Below are 19,316 nucleotides of genomic sequence, written 5' to 3' on the forward strand. Positions count from 1 at the left end.
AACCCATTGCAGGGCACAATCACACAAATATTCACACACTATGGACAATTTAGAAATGCCAATCAGCCTACACAGGCCTTGGTCTGAGGGAAGAAACCAGAGTACCCAGAGGAAACCCCTGAAGCACACAGAGACGATGCAAGCACCACACACAAAGGGTGGAGGAAGGACTCAAACCCTCAACCCTGGAGGTGTGAGGCAAGCATGCTAACCACTAAGCCACCATGTCCCCCCTAAGTTAGTCCTAGTTCATAGTTTTTCTTAACAAAACAATATTCAAACTGTTTATTAAAGGAAAAAATACACTTGATATCAAGCATTAGTCATTACCAATTTCACTTTTTCATACACTTAGACTCACATACATACAATGCACTGTGTGGACCACACTAAAAAAAATCTGGTTTTATTTTTTTGACATAAATTTTATTTAGTGTACACAGTCTTCAGAATTATTACATATATCTTTCACTCATTATCTAGGATCTACAAAACTGTATCTCTACACCAGACTTGTCTGAGCTGACAGGAAGTCTAGTAACTCAAATAATCACTCTTTACAACAATGAGCAAAAAAGCATCTCAGAATGCACAACACAAAAAACCTTGAGGTGGATGAACTACAACAGCAGAAGACCCCATTAGGTTCCACTCCTGTCAGCCAAGAACAGGACTCAGATGCTGTCATGGGCACAGCCTCACAGAAACTGTACAGTTGAAAACTGGATAAAAACCAGGTGATGTGTTTTCTAATCTTCAATTGTCCAGTTTGGGTGAGTCTATACTATATTCTTCCTGGCAGCTTGAAACAATCTGGCCATTTTCCTCTGATCTCTTTTATCAACAAGGCATTTCCACCCAGAACTGTCACTCACTCAATGTTTTTTGTTTTTCACACCATTCTGTGTAAACCCTAGTGGCTGTTGTGTGTGAAAATACCAGGAGATCAACAGTTTCTGAAATATTCAAACCAACCCATCTGGAACGAACATCCATGCCACGGTTAAAGTCACAGAGATCACACTTTCCCCATTTTGATGTTTGATGTGAACATTAACTGAAGCTCTTGACTTGTATCTGCATGATATTATGCACTGTGCTGCTGCCACATGATTGGCTGCTTAGATAACTGCATAAATGAGCAGGTGTACAGGTGTTCCTATTAAAGTGGTCAGTGAGTATATATCATATTGTGCTCTGATTGAAACAATGTTCTTGTTAGAAGAAAAGTAGTGCTCAGTGTTTTGGTAAATGAATTTATTGAAAAATATCTGTTGTGTTACAACATGTCATTGTAGTGGATTTTGGTCATGAAATAAACAGTTGTGCTAAGCTGTGTGTTTGTACAGACAGAGGTATAAAACTTTATGAAAAAGTCAGTTTGAAACTTGCTTGACATATCTTTTAGCAATTGTAATAAGTTTATAAAATAAGAATAAAGCAGCTAATATACAACATACATTTCAACCATTCCGTTTAAGATAACTTTATCAATGCAATATAGAGTAAAGTGAAAAAATTAAAATAAAAAACAACTCAAATTCAAGTTAAATTATGAATGAAGTATATCTATATGCTTATTTTTCTTTTAACTTTCAACTGAAAATATTCCATATTTAATCTAAATTATCTGAATTATTCCATAAGTTCTGTTTATCTCCCCGTTGGTGAACTGTGAACTGTATTCAATGGACCCTAAACAGCATTCTGCTTACTTTCCTGACCTTTGCACCTGTATGAAGCACAGCGTAGTAAAAGGACTTCGGATAATTAAAATCCTCTGCATAAAAAAATGTGTAAAATGATCTAGATCTTAGAACTGGTGAAATGAATAACAAAAAGTTTTAGGCCTGTGTGGTGAAGTGGCATCTAGGTAGAATGGGGTCCAGTAAGAGTATTTCACTCAGAGGTGGAGTCCAGGTCAGCAGGATCACATGGATTAATCTCTGATACCAGTCGGTGAGGGTAGAGTTTATACTGAAACCAGGTGGGTTCTGGAGGAATTGAGAAAAGGAAAATCATGGTTGAGAGTGGGATCAGATGCATGAGCATGTATGATACTATAACTGTATATATTTATATACACATTTACACTTAAACATATAGGTGTATGTGTGTATTTTGTCTAACCACGGTAGCAGTTGGGTGCAGGGAGCAGTCCATCAAAGCAGGTCTCTGTGGCTGTGAAACTGCAAGACTTTTGTGGATGCTTGCAAAAGAACGTTACATTCTCACCGTGAGTGACCATCCCGTCGGTCAAGTCATAGGGCCAGCTCTTAACCCCACCCACTATCACTCTGCTGCGCTGTGCAGGGATTGGACAGCGAGCTGAATAGCAGGTAAAAAAGGTAGAGAAATAAGGACACATCAGATACATAAAAACAGTTTGGTAAGTATGGAATAAAACACGATGGGAGTATGCTGATATAGGAAAAGTATCATCCGGGTGGTGTGATGCAGTCCAAGGCAAAGTGGAGGGTCGTTCCACACAAAGTCGATTGTTTTATTCCTCTTACACCAAAGCAATTTGCCAATGATTGCATGTTTTATTTATTAATGAATGACACATCATACATTTTATTTGTTTGTAGTAATATTTAATGCTGTGGAACATCTGAAAGACAAGATAGCTCATGTTATCGCATACGTTATTGTAGCTATAACAGTTGTTCCCTCACCAGCCTCTTTTTTTTTCTTCTCTAAACTGAAGTGAATATGACCAAAAAAAATGCAGCTTGCCATGGTACAGAGAAGCCAGAAAGTGCAAAGTCTTGGAGACTTTAGCATGGTCAAACTTACTGTTACAAAGTGCTCACACAGGAGACTTATTTCCATAAATGTTAAATAAACTCTCTCCTTACAGAAAGTTTTACCATATCAATGACTATATGTGTATATTTTTTCGTTACATTAACAACACGTTTTATATCCATTTTTTGTTTAGATTATGTGGATCAAGTTCTGGTGAATGAGTTTTTACTATAGAAACAATGTATCAGAACAATAACTGCACTTCAGAACTTCAACAACTGCACGGTCCTGTAGGTTCATTTTGTACAACATCAAGAAAATCAGACCATTTCTCACTGAACAGGCTACACAACTACCAGTCCAGGCTCTTGTCATATCAAAACTGCAGTACTGCAATGCACTACTCTCGGGCCTCCCAGTCAGCTGCATTAAACCCCTTCAGATGATTCAGAATGTAGCAGCACGTCTCGTCTTCAACCAGTCTAAAAGGACCCATGTCACACCCCTCTTCATCTCCCTCCACTGGCTTCCTGTAGACGCCCGCATCAAATTCAAGGCCTTGATGCTCATGTACAAGACCTTGTCTGGAACAGCACCCTCCTAACTCAACACTCTCCTGAAGGCTTACATTCCCTCACACAGTCTGTGATCGATCAGTGACCAACGCTTAGCAGTACCTACTCAGCGTGACTCAAGGTCCCTTTCCAGAACCTTCACACTAACTGTCCCTCAGTGGTGGAATGAACTTCCAACCTCAATCCAGACAGCAGAATCTGTCACTATCTTCAAAAAACAGTTAAAGACCCACCTCTTCTGTGAACACCTAACTAACCTCTAAAATGACAACCCCACATTATCCTTTAAAAAATTTAAATTAAATTACTCTGGCACTTACACCTCTAATCTGTGCACTTTGTTTTTCTAGAACTCAATTAAAAGATCTTGTATAGTTGCACTACTTGTATTGTTCTCTGCTTGATATATCACTTTGCTTGTATTTCCTCATTTGTAATTTGCTTTGCATAAAAGCATCTTCTAAATGAATAAATGTAACTGTAAACAAGCATACTGTCAAAAATGCTGTTATAGATAATTAATCAACACCTTCTGACCATTCAGATTCAAGAATTTAACAGCTGTACGGTATAATATGGCTTAACAGAAAATGAATGCTTATGATTGTACACATACAGTATGTGGATTAAAGCTTTATGTTATAGTTTTAAACTTGATGGATCCTCCCTTACCTCGACAGGAAGGTACTGTGCTCCATGTGCCATCTAACTGACAAGTAACTTGGTTAGGCCCATCCAGTAGGAAGTTCTTTTTGCAAAGATAATAGATGGTGTCGCCCATGTTATATTCAGATTTCTGCACGGCCACCAAGTAACCGTGATTGATTTCCTGTGGTGGCGGACAAAACACACCTATAGGGCAAATAAACATATATAGACAGTTAACTATATGTTTGTGATTGCCTAATGAACAAAATGCACAATATTTGTTTGCAAGCAGAGATAGACAAAAAAAAAAAAACAGCAAAAAAAAAAGAAAAAAAGAAAAAAAGCATAGTTTTTTTTGGTTGTTGTTGTTGTTTTTTAAAGCAAAATTGTAGTGAACTCACTTATGAGTAATTCCATGACCGGGGTGCCATTTAGCTCTTAAATGAATAATTTATTTTCAGTCTGTAAATTGGTGTTGGTACATTCAAGGTGACCTCATCAGTCAATATCATAAAATCAGTGGGGAAAAAAAAAGAAAAATAATGAGAAAACATTTCTTCCCATGATCTTCAGAAAATTCAGATGATGCAACTTATTGTTGAACATGTGACTTGTGGAATAGTCCAAATATTCCATTGGGGGGAATGTGTTCAGGTAACAGGGTGAATGTTGTAAGATGGATTTGTGGCAAAAGATGTTCCAAGCATGAAATTTTAAATGGATTCACACATTACTGTAAAGGTAATTCTATTTTTTAAGTAATCTGATTAGATTTCAAGGTAAATGTGGTTATAGTGGGCTGGGGCAGGCTGAAATGTTTTGTAAGAGCTGTAAATAGGTATTATTAATAAACAGGCACATGGGTTGTTGTGAAGAACACTTTACCTGCGTTTAAAATCTCTTTTAACTTTACTTTACACATATATTTATAAATGTAATTTACAGTCGGGGGATCACCCATATGACCTCAGGCAGAGTGCAGCAGTTGTATTTTTTTTAATCTCCTGCAGGTGGCAGGCAAGGTTTTTGAAAACACAGTAGGAACAGACAATTTAGTGGACGTTCAAACTGATCCAGCAGAGGGCAGTACAGTATCCTCCAATCCTACATACCCACCCACACGGTCTTCATCTCTCACTCTCTCTATTACACTCTAACATCTTTCCCAAATCTGTAACAGAAATACTTACAAATACACACTCGTTTAGATGTGTGCACAGAGACACATAGCACACACAGTGCTGACACTTTTGGTTGATCTCTACCATATTCAACATTCACACACACATTTCATCACCTGACATTTGTCCCTTGTAATTTTTCAAAATGGAACTTTGTTGATAAAGTCAGATAAAGTCTCCAGAAGTAATCACAGACATGCACACATTGCATCCTTACGTTGACAGACGGGGTGTGGGTAACGCCACATCTGGTCCTTGTGACAAAAATTTTCACTGCTTCCAACCAGCACATATCTGCAAAGGAAGGAAAGGATGAAGGAGTGTGAGCAAAATGAAGACTATATATTGCTGTCTTTCTGTTTCTCTGTTGTTTTTTGCTCTGTCTCTCACCCAGGAGCACACTGGTACTGTATGGTGGAGCCTATAGCAGCACTGCCATGAATCAGCAGCAAGTCATGATCAGGCAAAGGGCAAGCCAGTTTAGATTCAGGCTCTGTTTCAGCATTTCTACCTGAGAGGTAAGCAAGAGAAAAGCAGAGATAGATCATAAGTAGTAGGCTTCTTTTGAATAAAATAAATCATTGTTGGCTATGGACAGGGGAGGCTGGTGTCAGTGGGCTAGCTGGGCTAAACCATCATCTTTCAAAGATAAAAAAAAAAAATAAAAAAAAAAGGCTCAATATGAAGTTTCTTTGTTAGCATTCATATTTGAGTATTTTATGTTAACAAATGTCTTATAGCGGATTATTTGGGACTTAGTGGAACCAAAAGCAATATCACTGCCAACAGTCATAAAAAATACAACGTTATAAAGAAGCAAGGCTGGTACTGATTTCTTCTAGCCCAGGCTATAGATTCATGCAGCCTATTTCACAGACTGGAATACTCCCTAGAATTGATCTCCATTTGGGCTCATATTTTTTAACCTCACAGACATATTCGTAACATACTGTCAGCAGTGATTGAGAATGTACATATGAAATACAGCCATGGATGTAATGAACAAGGTAATTCTCCCACTCCAGACCTCCTATTGTGACTAAGCTCACAATGTCCAATCAAAGTACAAATTACTCAACAGGACAAATGGCAAAACCATAAGTTTAGTCTTTTTACAGCTTTTCTGTTTAACATGTTTGGTATTTGGAGAAAACATGGTATCACAGACTTGGAAAAAAAGGAATTAGGAATGCAGCTGCCTATTTGCATTTAAGTGTGTGTAATAGTTTGCTACCTCATTTTCATTTTGGCAACAATGAGATATAATCATGATATAATGCACTGCTCATCCATAATAGTTTCATTATCGAGCTATTGATAGATATTAGATTTTAGCTCTTGCATCTGATATCATGACTAACCATCACTGGTTATGGCAATGTTCCATTACTGTATTCATCCACTTCCTCTCACTATTTCCTCATATGGGAATCCCTGTCACTCTCAAGGGTCCTTCTAATACTTTATTAGTTCAAGTGAGTCATCAGTGTAGATGCCACAAGCAAATCAACCTAATGCAATTTTCCTTTCAAAAGAGCAAAACATTTGTTTGTTTGTTTGTTTGTTTGTTTGTTTGTTTTGCATGAGGTCATCAATTTTGAATATTTCTTTTGCTATGTTCACATTCTTTTTACATACAGTAGCCAACCTCTGCATCTAATATGTTGATAATTTGGAATTCTAAACTTTCCTCTGACAATTCCATAATTTTAAGATATTGAGCTAAGAGCACTATTTTTTCTAACTTTTCAGCAAAATTTTGTGCAATACTCATCACATACTGTATATTTAGTGCCATAATTACATAATAACTTTTTTTTAAAGCCAGGCAGAAATGTATAATCCCAAGGTCTCAATATGACTCCTGATGTAACTGTATCATTATTAAGGTAGTCATTTTAGCTACAGAGTTCAGTCTGATTCAAAAATCTGTTCCTGGCTCCATGACACTTATGCTTATGTGACATTAGTGTTTCATACTTCTGAGTCATTAGAAGTCAGTAAAGGCACAGAAGGGAAAAAAAAAAAGTAAGGAAAAATATGGCAGGTCATCACTGTAAAAGCACTGTAAAATGAAATTGGATTGCACTTTACACTTCATTGTGAAAAAGTTCTGAACAAAATGCAAAACAAATGACTCAATTTCACTCAGTTAACCCCTTAAACTCCATCCACTCTTGTAGCTACCTACATTTACTGAATAATTCATAATAGTGACTGAATAATATGCTTACGATAAATATTATGAATTATTAGTTCAGAGCTTAAGGGGTTAACAAATGAAACTGGCTCATGTTGGAAGGCAAAGTAACTGCAGCCATGTATTTATTTATTTATTAAAATAATATCCTATTTTGGATTCTATACTATTCTATTCTGTTAATTTTGGTGAACATGAATAAGAACAAATTAATATTCATGTTTATTTATTTATTTATACATTCCAATATTTTATGCGTTTTTATTATTACAGTATTATGGAATAATCTGTGCACTTGTCCAAAACTGAATTCTTAAAGACCTTATTAAAGTAGATTTCGACCAGTTATGGAGCAAAAATTGATCTTGATCACTGAGTGTGAGGCATCTACCTCAATGCTTAAACGATGCTGAATGTAACGCCAGAGGACACAAAGGAGTGCAGGAGGATGGATGTTGATGGATGGGAAGATAGATGAATGAGTGGGTGGGTGGGTAGGTGGAAGAGAGGACAGATGAATAGTGTACAGCTTCACAGCGATCCATCTGGAATGATCTGTTCACACATTCACTTGACTCATATCTGGCAATCTCTAACATGCGTGGGTGATTTGCTGGTGAAGAGAGAGGAAATGTAACACATTTACAATGTTGGCATGTGTGTGGATTCTCTGCTCTGTCATGTCACTGAGCTGCAGGTGCTGTCGTAGGAATGCTCTCTAAACGCCCACACCTCCTCTCTGCCTGCCACTTTAGTCCTGGAAATATCTCTCAGCTTACAGTGTGTGTGTGGGCTCCTCAGTAGGCAGGTCAAGCTCATACAGCACTCACTAGACTCTTGTACTTAAATGCCAGAGAGCTTTACACAAATCATAGTGCACCTGTCTTTGTATGTGAGTGAGAGACAGAGGAAATGAGATACGAAGATGGTTTTATGGTTACAATGAGCTTGTTTTACTCTCTAGATTTCTAAACGGAAATATCAGTATTATGTGTACTTCTTATTGTGCAGCGTTGCAGAGCAAAGTCCAAAAATTTTATATATTTATACTCTGATAATAACATAAACATACTTACAATCGGGAAAGGAATTTTGGCCCCTGGCAGGTTACTGCACTGGTCCCACAGTCCTGAACAATTTTTATTCTATAGTGTAGTTTTTGTTCTCTAGGGATCTCTTTGGCCCCTTGTCTAATCAGGAACTTTGGAATCATCCATACCATCTTTACAGCACCTCTGCTCACAATATATACTATACACACACTCTTGCCCAGTAAGCTCATAATTTCATCTCCATGTCGACATCGAATACTATATACTAATATATTGTATATACATACATTTATTTCATAATTGCATAGGATGTCTTTGTATGCTGTAGCTTTAAGATTTACAGCATGACAATGTCCCAGTGCAGAAAGCAAGGCCTATGAAGACATGGTTTGCCAAGGTTAGAGTGGAAGAACTTAGGTGTCCTGCACAAACCCCTGACCTCAACCCCACTGAACATGTTTGGGATGAATTGGAATGCCAACTGCACCCCAGGCCTCCTCATCCATCATCAGAGCCTGACCTCACTAATGCTCTTGTGGCTGAATGAGCACAGTTACACTCCAAAATCTGGTGTAAAGCCTTCACAGAAGAGTGGAAGTTATTATAACAGCAAAGGGGAACTAAATCTGAAAATCTGATGTCAAAAAGCACATTGGTCAGGTGTCAACATACTTTTGGCCATATAGTGTATGTTTTAAGGAACTGTGCTGGATATGTAGCTGGAAAAACAACAAATGGCTGCATGACCCAGACGAAATTTCTGCTATAGACCTCAACACACTCTTTCAATGTTTTATTTTCTAATTGGCTGAAACATCCTTTGGGTCCACAAGGTCCATAAAGAGTTTAATGGCCCTTCTGATGCCCCATACACACATAAGCTTGTTCAGTTAAATTAAAAAAGGCACAATATCACAGATATCACACAAGAAAAACTAACTTAAGTTCAGAAAAATGCCTCTCTTTTTTTTGGCATACAACTCATGCACAACTGTCCAAAGTGACATCCATAATTACATCTGAGGTCAAATATCGATGTGTACAGTTTCTGTGTTAATTTGTCACTATGTGCTCATCTCTGCTGAATCCATTCCAATGTGTATAAATCATATATTGTGCTTTCATTTTCACACTTTTCATCATTAAACTTGTCAATTACAACATGCTGCCTGTTGCTTGAAGGACTTGCTCATGGGAAGAGTTTAGATGGTTGTTGACATCAGTAACACTTATTGAGTATCGCACACTAACTAATAGTATTGTTACTGGGGCAGCATATGAATTTCTTCTTCTAGGAATTTTCACAATTACTGTTGTTAAACACTTTAATGAACATCATCCTTTATTTACAAGTTATCTACAATTTTCCATGCACTACTGAATTATCTAATGTATTGTCTAATGTATCTAATGTAATGTATTGTCAAGGTACTTTTTTAATGGTTTTTTGCCCACCTGTACACAGAGGATCATCACCACTCCATTGTCGGTCACCTTGGCACCGGTGGATAGTAGCATTCAGGCCATTGGTCATGGTGTAACCAGGATGACAGCGCACCTCCAGAAGAGCAGAGAAAGAAGGAGATGGAGAAAGGAGAGTCACATCGAAGTGTTCACTGCTGGGAAGAGGCCATGGACATGTCCGACCTGTTGAAATGGTTTTAGAGTTACACTACATCACTCAGTTGTGCTTTATTAAAGAGTTTATAAGCCATAGTACATACATAACGTATTTGTGAATCCTACAAAGACATGTACAAATTTTTATGTAAACACTTATATTTCTATTCATGAATATTTTCATATGACTCAGATCTGTATACTGTATAAATGTTTTATGAACAATAACCAGTTAACGAAAACTTTACAGTTCATTGTGACCTCTTGCATAACACTTTTACAAATATAAGCACTGTGTAGGTGTTATTGATGTGTTGTAAGAATCTGACCTGGAGCCACGCAGCTGAGTCCGCATGGCCCATCACATAAACATTGGCGCTTGTTGCCACAATCATTGTCTTGTTGGCACTTTTTAGGGCATGTTCGTCTCTTCTCATTATCCAGAATCCTATCTGGGCAATGTTCAATCATCTCTGCTACAGCATGGAAGAAATCATATCAAATATAGAGCATTTGTCACAAAAAAGGTACTTTATATACTATTGGCTATAATATTGCATACATCACCACACACAAAAACATCTACAAACTGAGTTGTTAAATAAGGGTTTCAGGATTTAAAATATACTACATTATGTGTTGTGTATTTTAGAAAATTCCTCGAGGAAGCACTTACAAAATGTACCAGCTAACTGACCTATTGTAAAGCCAAATATTTCTTTGTAATATCAAAGAAATTATAGATTAGGTGTCCATTATAAATTAGTTATTATTTATTATTCACCACTAAGGATCATGGTGCACCAATAAATGTTCTCACCCTCATACTCTTACAATCTTCAAAGTTTCTTGTTGTGAGATTATTTAAACATGATATTCTGCCAGATGGTTAGCATTGTTCAGGCTTAGGAACCATGCCAAAATATTAATGATACAATTATTTGACATTAGAGTGTCTGTGAAGGATAGGCAAGGAGTCCTTTTTAAAATTTCATTACAATTTTCAAATTTGCTATATTTAAAATTGAGTTCTTATAGTTATTATCCAGTTTGACTGGTCATTTGAATAGTAATTCAAAAATGTCTGTGTACAAATAATGTCAGCTTGCACCTAATGTGTTTGGTGGAAATTTCAGGAGTAACAAGCTATACGGTGGTAATAAATAATCAGAATATTACTGTACACATTTAAATATCATTATTTATATTTTAATAGATGAGGTTCATAAAATAAGTCAGTGTTGCTGAAGTGCATGGAATTTATTTCACAGGTAGATGGATCCCTGACTGCAAAATGTTTGAGAACCTCTGATTTAAAGACCACTGGAAGCTACAGTGTGTGTCCTTATGTGCTACTTTTATGCAGGCATTATGGAACAGGATGAATATATGAAAGGAATAATTCAGAAACTTGAATAAATCAAATACTTATGTAATGTTACTGTATCTACACCTTTACAGGTAAAAGCTTCTCTCTCTGTCTCTCTCTTTCTCTCTCTCTCTCTCACTCAATGCAGGATCAAATCTTTGATAATCATTCTGTAAATCTTATATATTATTATATACTGTTTAAAATGATTATATAGTAACATCTAAAAAACACGTCAACTTTTATCTGTGGGAAGCTGATAATGTATATAAAAACATTTTTGAGTTTCATTTTCAATATAATCATCTAAAGCTCTTTATTTTCTTATAACTCAAGCATAATTAACTAGCCTGACTAACATGGTCTAAAAGGAGAAATACAGCGCTGGCGTTAGGGGGGTTGGGAATAGTGGGGAAGGCCAAGAGGGTTCTGTTGGCGGAAGTCCAATTTTGTTACAAAAGTCTCACAGACATGATTCAAAGCATTATATTTGCATTTCAGTGTATTAGGTACAAGTAATTAACTGAAACTTAATCAACTAATTGCATATACCTGCACCTACATTATGGAATTATTAATATCCTATTTGGGAGCTCAAGGCAATGAGAGAAGGAGAAGAAAAGGTTTTGAAGGAAATTAGGAAATTCCAGCAATGGCAGTAATGAAGGGCCTTTTCCTAAATTCCTAAATGACTAATGTACTGTAAATACACACACACACACACACACACACACACACACACACACACACATTTTATATATATAAAATGCACAGTTTTTGTAGAACAGTGCAGTATGCTGACTAGGAATTGCAGTTAATGCCCATCCCATAAATGTGTCATTAACATAAATTAATTTATTTACAAAGGAATAATATATGCATAAAATAATAAACATTCAGGGCATGTTAAGTCATGTTACTCTTTCTCTGTCTCTGTCTCTCTCATTCTCTTTCACATGCACACAGTGTCTACTTACCTGATTGCAGGGACAGGCTGCTGAGCGCCCACACACAGAGCAGAAGGAGCAGTTGAGATGTCTCCATCGTTCCCTGCTGTTCACATGAGATCTTATGACGGAGTAAAGGAGAAGAGTTGGCTATAAAGATGGGGTGGAGGGATGGTAGGAGGGGGTGTTATGATGGGGTGATCATGAGGGCGGAGTGGAGCAGAGGGTATATGCAGGAACACACACACATCTGGTTTGTGTTTTGAACACTAGCTAAAATTCCCATGTAAAAGGACCTTTCACACAATTCCTTTAATGCCTACTGTGCACAGTCACCCACACGGTGACACAATGACACACAAATGCAAAGATGCACAGACACTCTCACTATCATGCAGGCATGCAGCTCATATTCTCCATCTTTCTCTTTTTCTCTCTCTGTCTGCCACAGACCACACACTTACAAGTGTGATAACTGTCTCACACTCTCAATAAAACCAAATAATAAATAACTGTTAACTGTGATGTCACTGAACTTCTGAGGATCTCTTGAATGCACTTGCAATTATCTTCTTTAGCTACAAGTTTCTGCCAAATAAATAAATATGTGTAAATTTGTAAATGAACATCCTTGCATTTTCAGCAATAATTCAGCAAACTCCCAGGTGTATTAATTAACATGATGTCATGACACACAGGTAAACAAGAAAGAAAATCAACAGTATTAATTGTTCAAATGTTTCATTGATTTTTCTTTTTTTTTTATCACCATTTTGATGCTTGTCACATTGTCTCCAAGTCTCTTCCCAACTTGCATGCTTGCAAAATTTTGCACTTGTCTAAGGGACTATCTTTTGTTAAAGCCTATTCTTTGGATGACACAGTATATTCTTCATCAACAATAATCTATTTAATTAAAGAAACAGCTTTGTTTTCTGTCTATATCATATCTACTTTTTCTTCTAGACCCTGATTGAGTATCTAAAGGTAACACATCCTGTCTGTATCTGTATGCCTGATGGGGAAATGGGTGATATATTATCATACAAAAAATAAACACAGTGCTCTCTCTGGAATTACTGGAACTCGATAACAATTCCCAATTAAAGGTCGTGCAAAGGATGTCACTGTTGTTTATCTGCTCAATCCAAATTCAAGAGACATCTACTTTACCCAAAATAACATTTTCAAAAGAATTTTCTTAAATAAAAATTCTCCCATTTGTACACTATCTAGCCAAAGGATTTTTGGACACCTGACCATCACACTCATATGTACTTGTTGAACATCTCATTCCAGATTTTGCCACCCTTTGCTGTTATAATAACCTCCACTCTTCAGGGAAGTCTTTCCACTAGATTTTGAAGTGTGGCTGTGGGGATTTGTGCCCATTTTGTTATGGGGAACACAGAGACAAGGGGACCCAAATGCAGAACACAGACACATGACTGAAAGTTAACAGAATTTATTGAAGGTCGTGCGGAGTGAGGTTGTGTGAGAAAGGTGAGTTAAAATAGGGTGGTCGAGGTCGGGATTCAAACTCAGGTTGGTGGCGTTAGAGCCGAGTGCAGAGTCGGCGAACCACGAGGAAGGCAAGGCAGCACTGGGTGCAGCAGGAAGTGAGCTGAAACTGAACCTGGAACACAAGGAGAAACAGACAAGATAAACACAGGAAAACTTGACAAAGGAAACACTGGACATAACATGAATGGAAGACGGGAAGTGTACCGCACTGAACCCAGAACAATCTGGTGATGAGTGGCTGAAAAACTAGGGCTTATAAATGCTGGGTGAGTAGATGAGAATCAGGTAAGATCAATCTTCAAACAGGCAAGGCATGTAACTGAAGTGTTACGCCCAGACACATACGCACGCAACATACACACAAAAGCAAGAAGGAGAGAAAACACTGGAACACAGGGAAGTAGACAGGATCTGGCTGGACTATGACAGTACCCAGCTCTCAACAGGAGCCTCCGGGACACATGCCAGGTTTGTCCTGGTGAGCTCTATGGAAGTCTTGGATGAGTGAGGGGTCGAGGCTGAAGGAGCGGGGCACCCAAGTCCATTCCTCTGGTCCATATCCTTCCCAGTCCACCAAGTACTGCAAACCAATTCCCCTGCGGGGTACACTGAGAAGCCTCCTGACCGTGTACACCGGGGATACGTGGAAGGATGTGTGGATGCATCAGGATTAATGATGTTCTTGATGGTAAATGGGCCTAGATAACAAAGAGTTTCTTGGAGCTGTTGTTGAGGGGAATGTATTCCGATGAGAGCCATACCTTTTGGCCTAGCTGGTAGCAGGGTGCAGGGGTATAACCACAGTCAGTCAGGTGCCAGTGGCAATCAGAAGAGCGGAGAAGGGCAGACTGGGCCTTCTTCCATATCTTGTGGCAGCTCCTGATGTGGACCTGTACCGACTGGATGGCAATATCGGGATGGGGAAGAGGGGAGGCTCATAACTCAGGGAACACATAAAGGGGGACATACTGGTGGCAGTACTGGACAGGGAGTTGTGGGCATACTCAATCCAAGGAAGCTGAGAGCTCCAGGTGGAGGGGTTCTTGGTGGTGATACATCACATTGCTGCTTCCAACTCCTTATTAGTCCACTCCACTTGGCCATAAGTCTGGGGATGAAAACCCAAAGAGAGACTCACAGTGGCCCATAGAGCATTACAGAAAGCTTTCCATACCTGGGGAAAAAAAAACTGGGGTTGCAGTGAGACACGACAGTATGTCCTGGGGGATACCATGTAGCCTGATGAATATGTAGTTAGTCTGCAGTCTCATGGGCTGAGGGGAGCAACAAAGTGTACTGCCTTAGAAAAACAATCTTTTATGGTCAGGATGGTAGTTTTACCTTGCAAGGGAGGCAGACTGGTGATGAAGTCTAAGGCAATATAGGATCAGGGGCAGTTGGTAGCAGGCAAGAGTGGCAGGCAAATGATGTGAGGCTTTGCCCCTAGCCAGAGACGGAAACTCGAGTCTGTGACTTGGACTCGAGTCACACTTAAGTCCCAAAAAATGACTTGACTTGGACTCGTGAACAACTGACTCAAGACTTGGCTTGGTCAGAGACTCGTGAAAAACACAAGTCTTTTTGGTTTGGCATTCCCAATTACGTTCTCTCTTCACTACCCCACATGACAGCATCAAATACCACATTTTTCTATTCATTCCTCATTCATTCATTCCCCATCAGTATGTGCTAAAGCAGCAAATATCACAACAATTAATCTCTAAACACACCACGCCAGCATTATTATATACACATCTGTACACATGACACGTCTGAAGGCATGTGTTCATGACCCATTGGAAAAGTGCTGCTATATAAATGACCAATAAACAATAACAATATAGCCAAGACTTACCTTGTGATAATCTTCGTGTCATTTAATTTGAAAAGTAATCAATTAATCCAAAGTGAAGCTGCAGTGTTACACAGCTGTCAGGGGCTTGCTTGCTGTCCATTTTCAAGAAGTACAGATGTTTTCATGTCCTTTACATTTAGCCTCATACACTGTTAATTACAATAAATAGCTGAAAGAACTATTGCTAAAAATAGAACAAAGATTTGAGACTTGACTTGGACTCCATCTCAGAGACTTGAGAATTGACTTGGACTCCACCTCAAAGACTTGAGACTTGACTTGTACGCCACCTCACAGACTTGAGACTTGACTTGGACTTGGATCTCAGGGACTTGTGAGCATGTCTGCTCCTAATACACACAGTACAGGCACGGACAAAGGCCTGGGTGTTGGCTTCCATGGTCGGCCACCAGAAACTTTGCTTCAGCAGGCCTAGGGTGCGATTGGAGCCAGAGTGACAGGCAAATCAGGTGCAGTGACCCCACTGAAGGAATATACAGAGTCAGGGACAAACAGACAACCAGGATGACCATTACCTGCATCAGGTTGCTAAGTTGTTCTCTCCTGACCACAGCCTTGATCTCCAATCTGACAACCCTGACAACACAGGAGGGAGGGAGGATGGTGTCAGGATTTAGGCCCTCCTCTTCAAGGGTGAATTGGTGGAAAGGGCATTCGGTTTAGTGTTCTTAGGCCCCGGACGGTAGGTGATGGTAAAACTGAATCAACCAAAGAACAAGGCCCAGCATGCCTGATGGGAATTTAGATGCTTGGCGGACTGGATATAGGCCAGGTTCTCGTTGTCAGTCCAAACAATGAATGGGTGCTCAGCCCCCTCAATGCAATGCTTCCATTCCTTCAATGATAACAGCTAGTAGCTCACGATTACCCACATCATAGTTACGTTCAGCTAGGGAGAGGCGGCATGAGAAGAAGGCACACGGGTGGAGCTTCTGGTCAGGGACAGATCATTGGGAGAGCACAGCACCCACACCTGAGTCAGAGGCATCCACCTCTACGATGAACTGTAGTGAAGGGTCAGGTTGAATCAACACAGGAGCGGATGTAAACAGTTTCTTCAGTTTGGAGATGGTGGACAGACTCAGCCTTGGGATTCATATGAAGGGCGTAGAGGTGGAGGTCAGTCTAGTGAGGGCTGCTGCCACCCAGCTGTAGTTTTAATAAAACTGCAATAAAAATTGGCAAACTCCAGTAACCGTTCGAGCTGCCTGAGGGTAGTGGGTCTGGGCCACTCAAATACAGCCTGGATCTTCTCAGGGTCAGCTTTAACTTGCCCGCTCTCGACCCCAGGAATGTGACTGTGGGAACATGAAACTCACACTGCTGCAAGACTTGACAGACATGGAGGGTGTTCTCAGTGAACATGCAGGAGAAAATCAGGATGTCAACCAAAGTGGCAGGGGGTACTTGTTCTTCACTGTAAGGCCCCAATAATCAATACAAGTGCAGAGAGTCTTATCTTTCTTGGCCACAAAGAAGAAGCCAGCACCCATAGGGAGGATGAAGGTAGGAAGATGCCAGCAGCGATGGACTCAGCTATGTATTTCTCCATGGCCTCTCTCTCAGGGCGGGACAGTTTATACAAACAACCAGAGAGGAGGGCAGCCCCAGGGAGGAGGTTGATTTATGTCGTCCTTGCTAAAAACCTCACCCAGGTCATGGTAGTTGGGAGGCACAGTGGAGAGATCTGGACGAGTGGGCATCAGCTCAAAACTGTGGTAGCTGCAGTGAGAGGTGAGTGACAAAAAGGGCTCCAATTCGTGACCCCCCCTACTGATCAATCTATTTGGGGGTTGTGTCTTTTCAACCAAGAATAGTCTAGCACCAGCGGGGTACCTGGGGAGGAGATTAGGTTCAGCTGAACCTTCTCACGATGGTTCCCAGAAAGCAGATGGAGCAATGGGGCAGTGTGATGGGTGATCCGGGCCAGGAATTTCCCATCCAGGACATTGACAGTAATGGGGGGATGCAGGGACTTTATAGGTAGTCCGGACTGTGATGCTAACTCCTTTTACAGGAAGTTATCTTCAGCGCCTGAGTCAATAAGCGTGAGGAGGGGAACAGAGAGCTGGTTGTAGCACAGAGTGGCAGGAATCTGAAAGCGCGATAGGGGGTCAAGAGTGCAGCTGTTTGGCTCACAGTAGTCCCTTTTCTACTGGTGAGCACCAACTTTTAAAAGCAGGGAGCAATTAGCAGTGGTGTGGCCTGGTTGGCCACGATCGAAGCATGTACCTGCCTGGAAACTTCTCTCCCTCTTAGCAGGAGTAAGCCAGGTCCGACCCAGCTGCATGGGTTAAATGATTGAAATTACTCTTGATTAACCACATGAGAAAACTAATTAGCATAGACTAACAAACACTTCCAAGCAACACTATAGAATCAACAATACTATACAATACAGCAATTCTAGCGGCCAGAATATAGATTCATCAAGTAGATAGTATTCAAGAGTTAGAATCCTACTTTACCAGTAGAGAATAAATTCAAGATAGAAGAACTTAAAGCACACTGAATTTTGAGCTTCCTTTCCTTGGATTGGGTGGTTGAAAACCATCTGAAATTCATTGGTGAAGGAGATGATGGAAGACCACAGTGCTGGCTGCCTGTCCCAGATAGCATGGGCCCAAGCTAGGGTATCTCCCCTCAATAGCCCAATGATGTGGGCCACCTTAGCCTCATCTGTGGCATAGCTTAAGAGATGCTGGGAAAACACAAGAGAACACTGGGAGGAAGGAGGAAGGGCTTCCTAAGTCACCCACATAGGGTTCAGGGTCTGGGACATGTGCTTCACGTTGTGATCGACTGGGAGAGGCACCAGAGGGAGCCACAGTGGTGGGCCATCTGGGTCAGTTGGGGAATGATACGGTTGAGTTGCTTAATAGTTTATCATGGCTTGGTGTCTCGCAGAGAGTACATGAAGCTATTGCTCATGGTAAAAGAGGGTGCCATGGTGGGATAAGGCTGACGACAGGGGAGCTGGCTCTGCTGGGTCCATGTTGGCCAGATTATTCTATAACTTTATTCTTTCTCCACCTGATTGTAATCCCATTGATTGAAAAAACCTTACTCTAATTTCACCTTCAAATTAACTGCTAAACCTAGAGGTTCACATACTTTTGCCATGCACACATATGTAATTTGTACCATTTTCCTCAATACATAAATGACCAAGTATAATATGTTTGTCTCATTTATTTAATTGGGTTCTCTTTATATACTTGTGTGAAAATCGAATTATGTTTAACATCATATTTATGTACATATACAGTGGGGGAAATAAGTATTTAACATGTCAACATTTGTTTTCATTTGTTATTTGTAATAAAGCGGAATGATACAGGAAAAAGGTATTGAACACACTAAGTAAAAGCAGTTCTCCAAGGCAAGGTAAGCCAAGGAACCAGCTGAAATCCGTAAGTAATTATACCTCCTATCTGTGAAAATTAATCTCAGCTGGGTTAGTAAATTGATGGTCTATAACACAGCTTTTCGTTAACAAGGTGTCACACAAGAAGCATCTCATGATGGATAAAAGCAAAGAGCTCTCCCAGGATCTTCACAACATTATTGTTG

The 19,316-nt window shown here is 39.7% G+C and overlaps 1 protein-coding gene across 2 annotated transcripts; it reads right to left on the bottom strand.

The window, feature by feature from the left end:
* Window positions 1-878: 878 nt before the first annotated feature.
* ntd5 (ntl-dependent gene 5) lies at window positions 879-12,664 on the bottom strand. 2 transcript variants are annotated; one of them, XM_053626173.1, is made up of 8 exons: window positions 12,374-12,664; window positions 10,357-10,500; window positions 9,863-10,054; window positions 5,546-5,666; window positions 5,373-5,449; window positions 3,999-4,178; window positions 2,131-2,328; window positions 879-1,994 (listed from the first exon to the last, which is right to left on the bottom strand). In XM_053626173.1, exons 1-8 carry the CDS (start codon window positions 12,438-12,440, stop codon window positions 1,900-1,902), a joined length of 1,074 nt encoding a protein of 357 aa, XP_053482148.1. In that variant the 5' UTR covers window positions 12,441-12,664; the 3' UTR covers window positions 879-1,899. The 2 variants fall into 2 exon arrangements, with proteins under 2 accessions (XP_053482148.1, XP_053482140.1); XM_053626165.1 differs by having other exon boundaries at window positions 10,357-10,503.
* Window positions 12,665-19,316: the final 6,652 nt, after the last annotated feature.

The sequence above is a fragment of the Ictalurus furcatus genome, chromosome 1, assembly GCF_023375685.1.
Source record: "Ictalurus furcatus strain D&B chromosome 1, Billie_1.0, whole genome shotgun sequence".
Classification (NCBI taxonomy): Eukaryota; Metazoa; Chordata; class Actinopteri; order Siluriformes; family Ictaluridae; genus Ictalurus; species Ictalurus furcatus.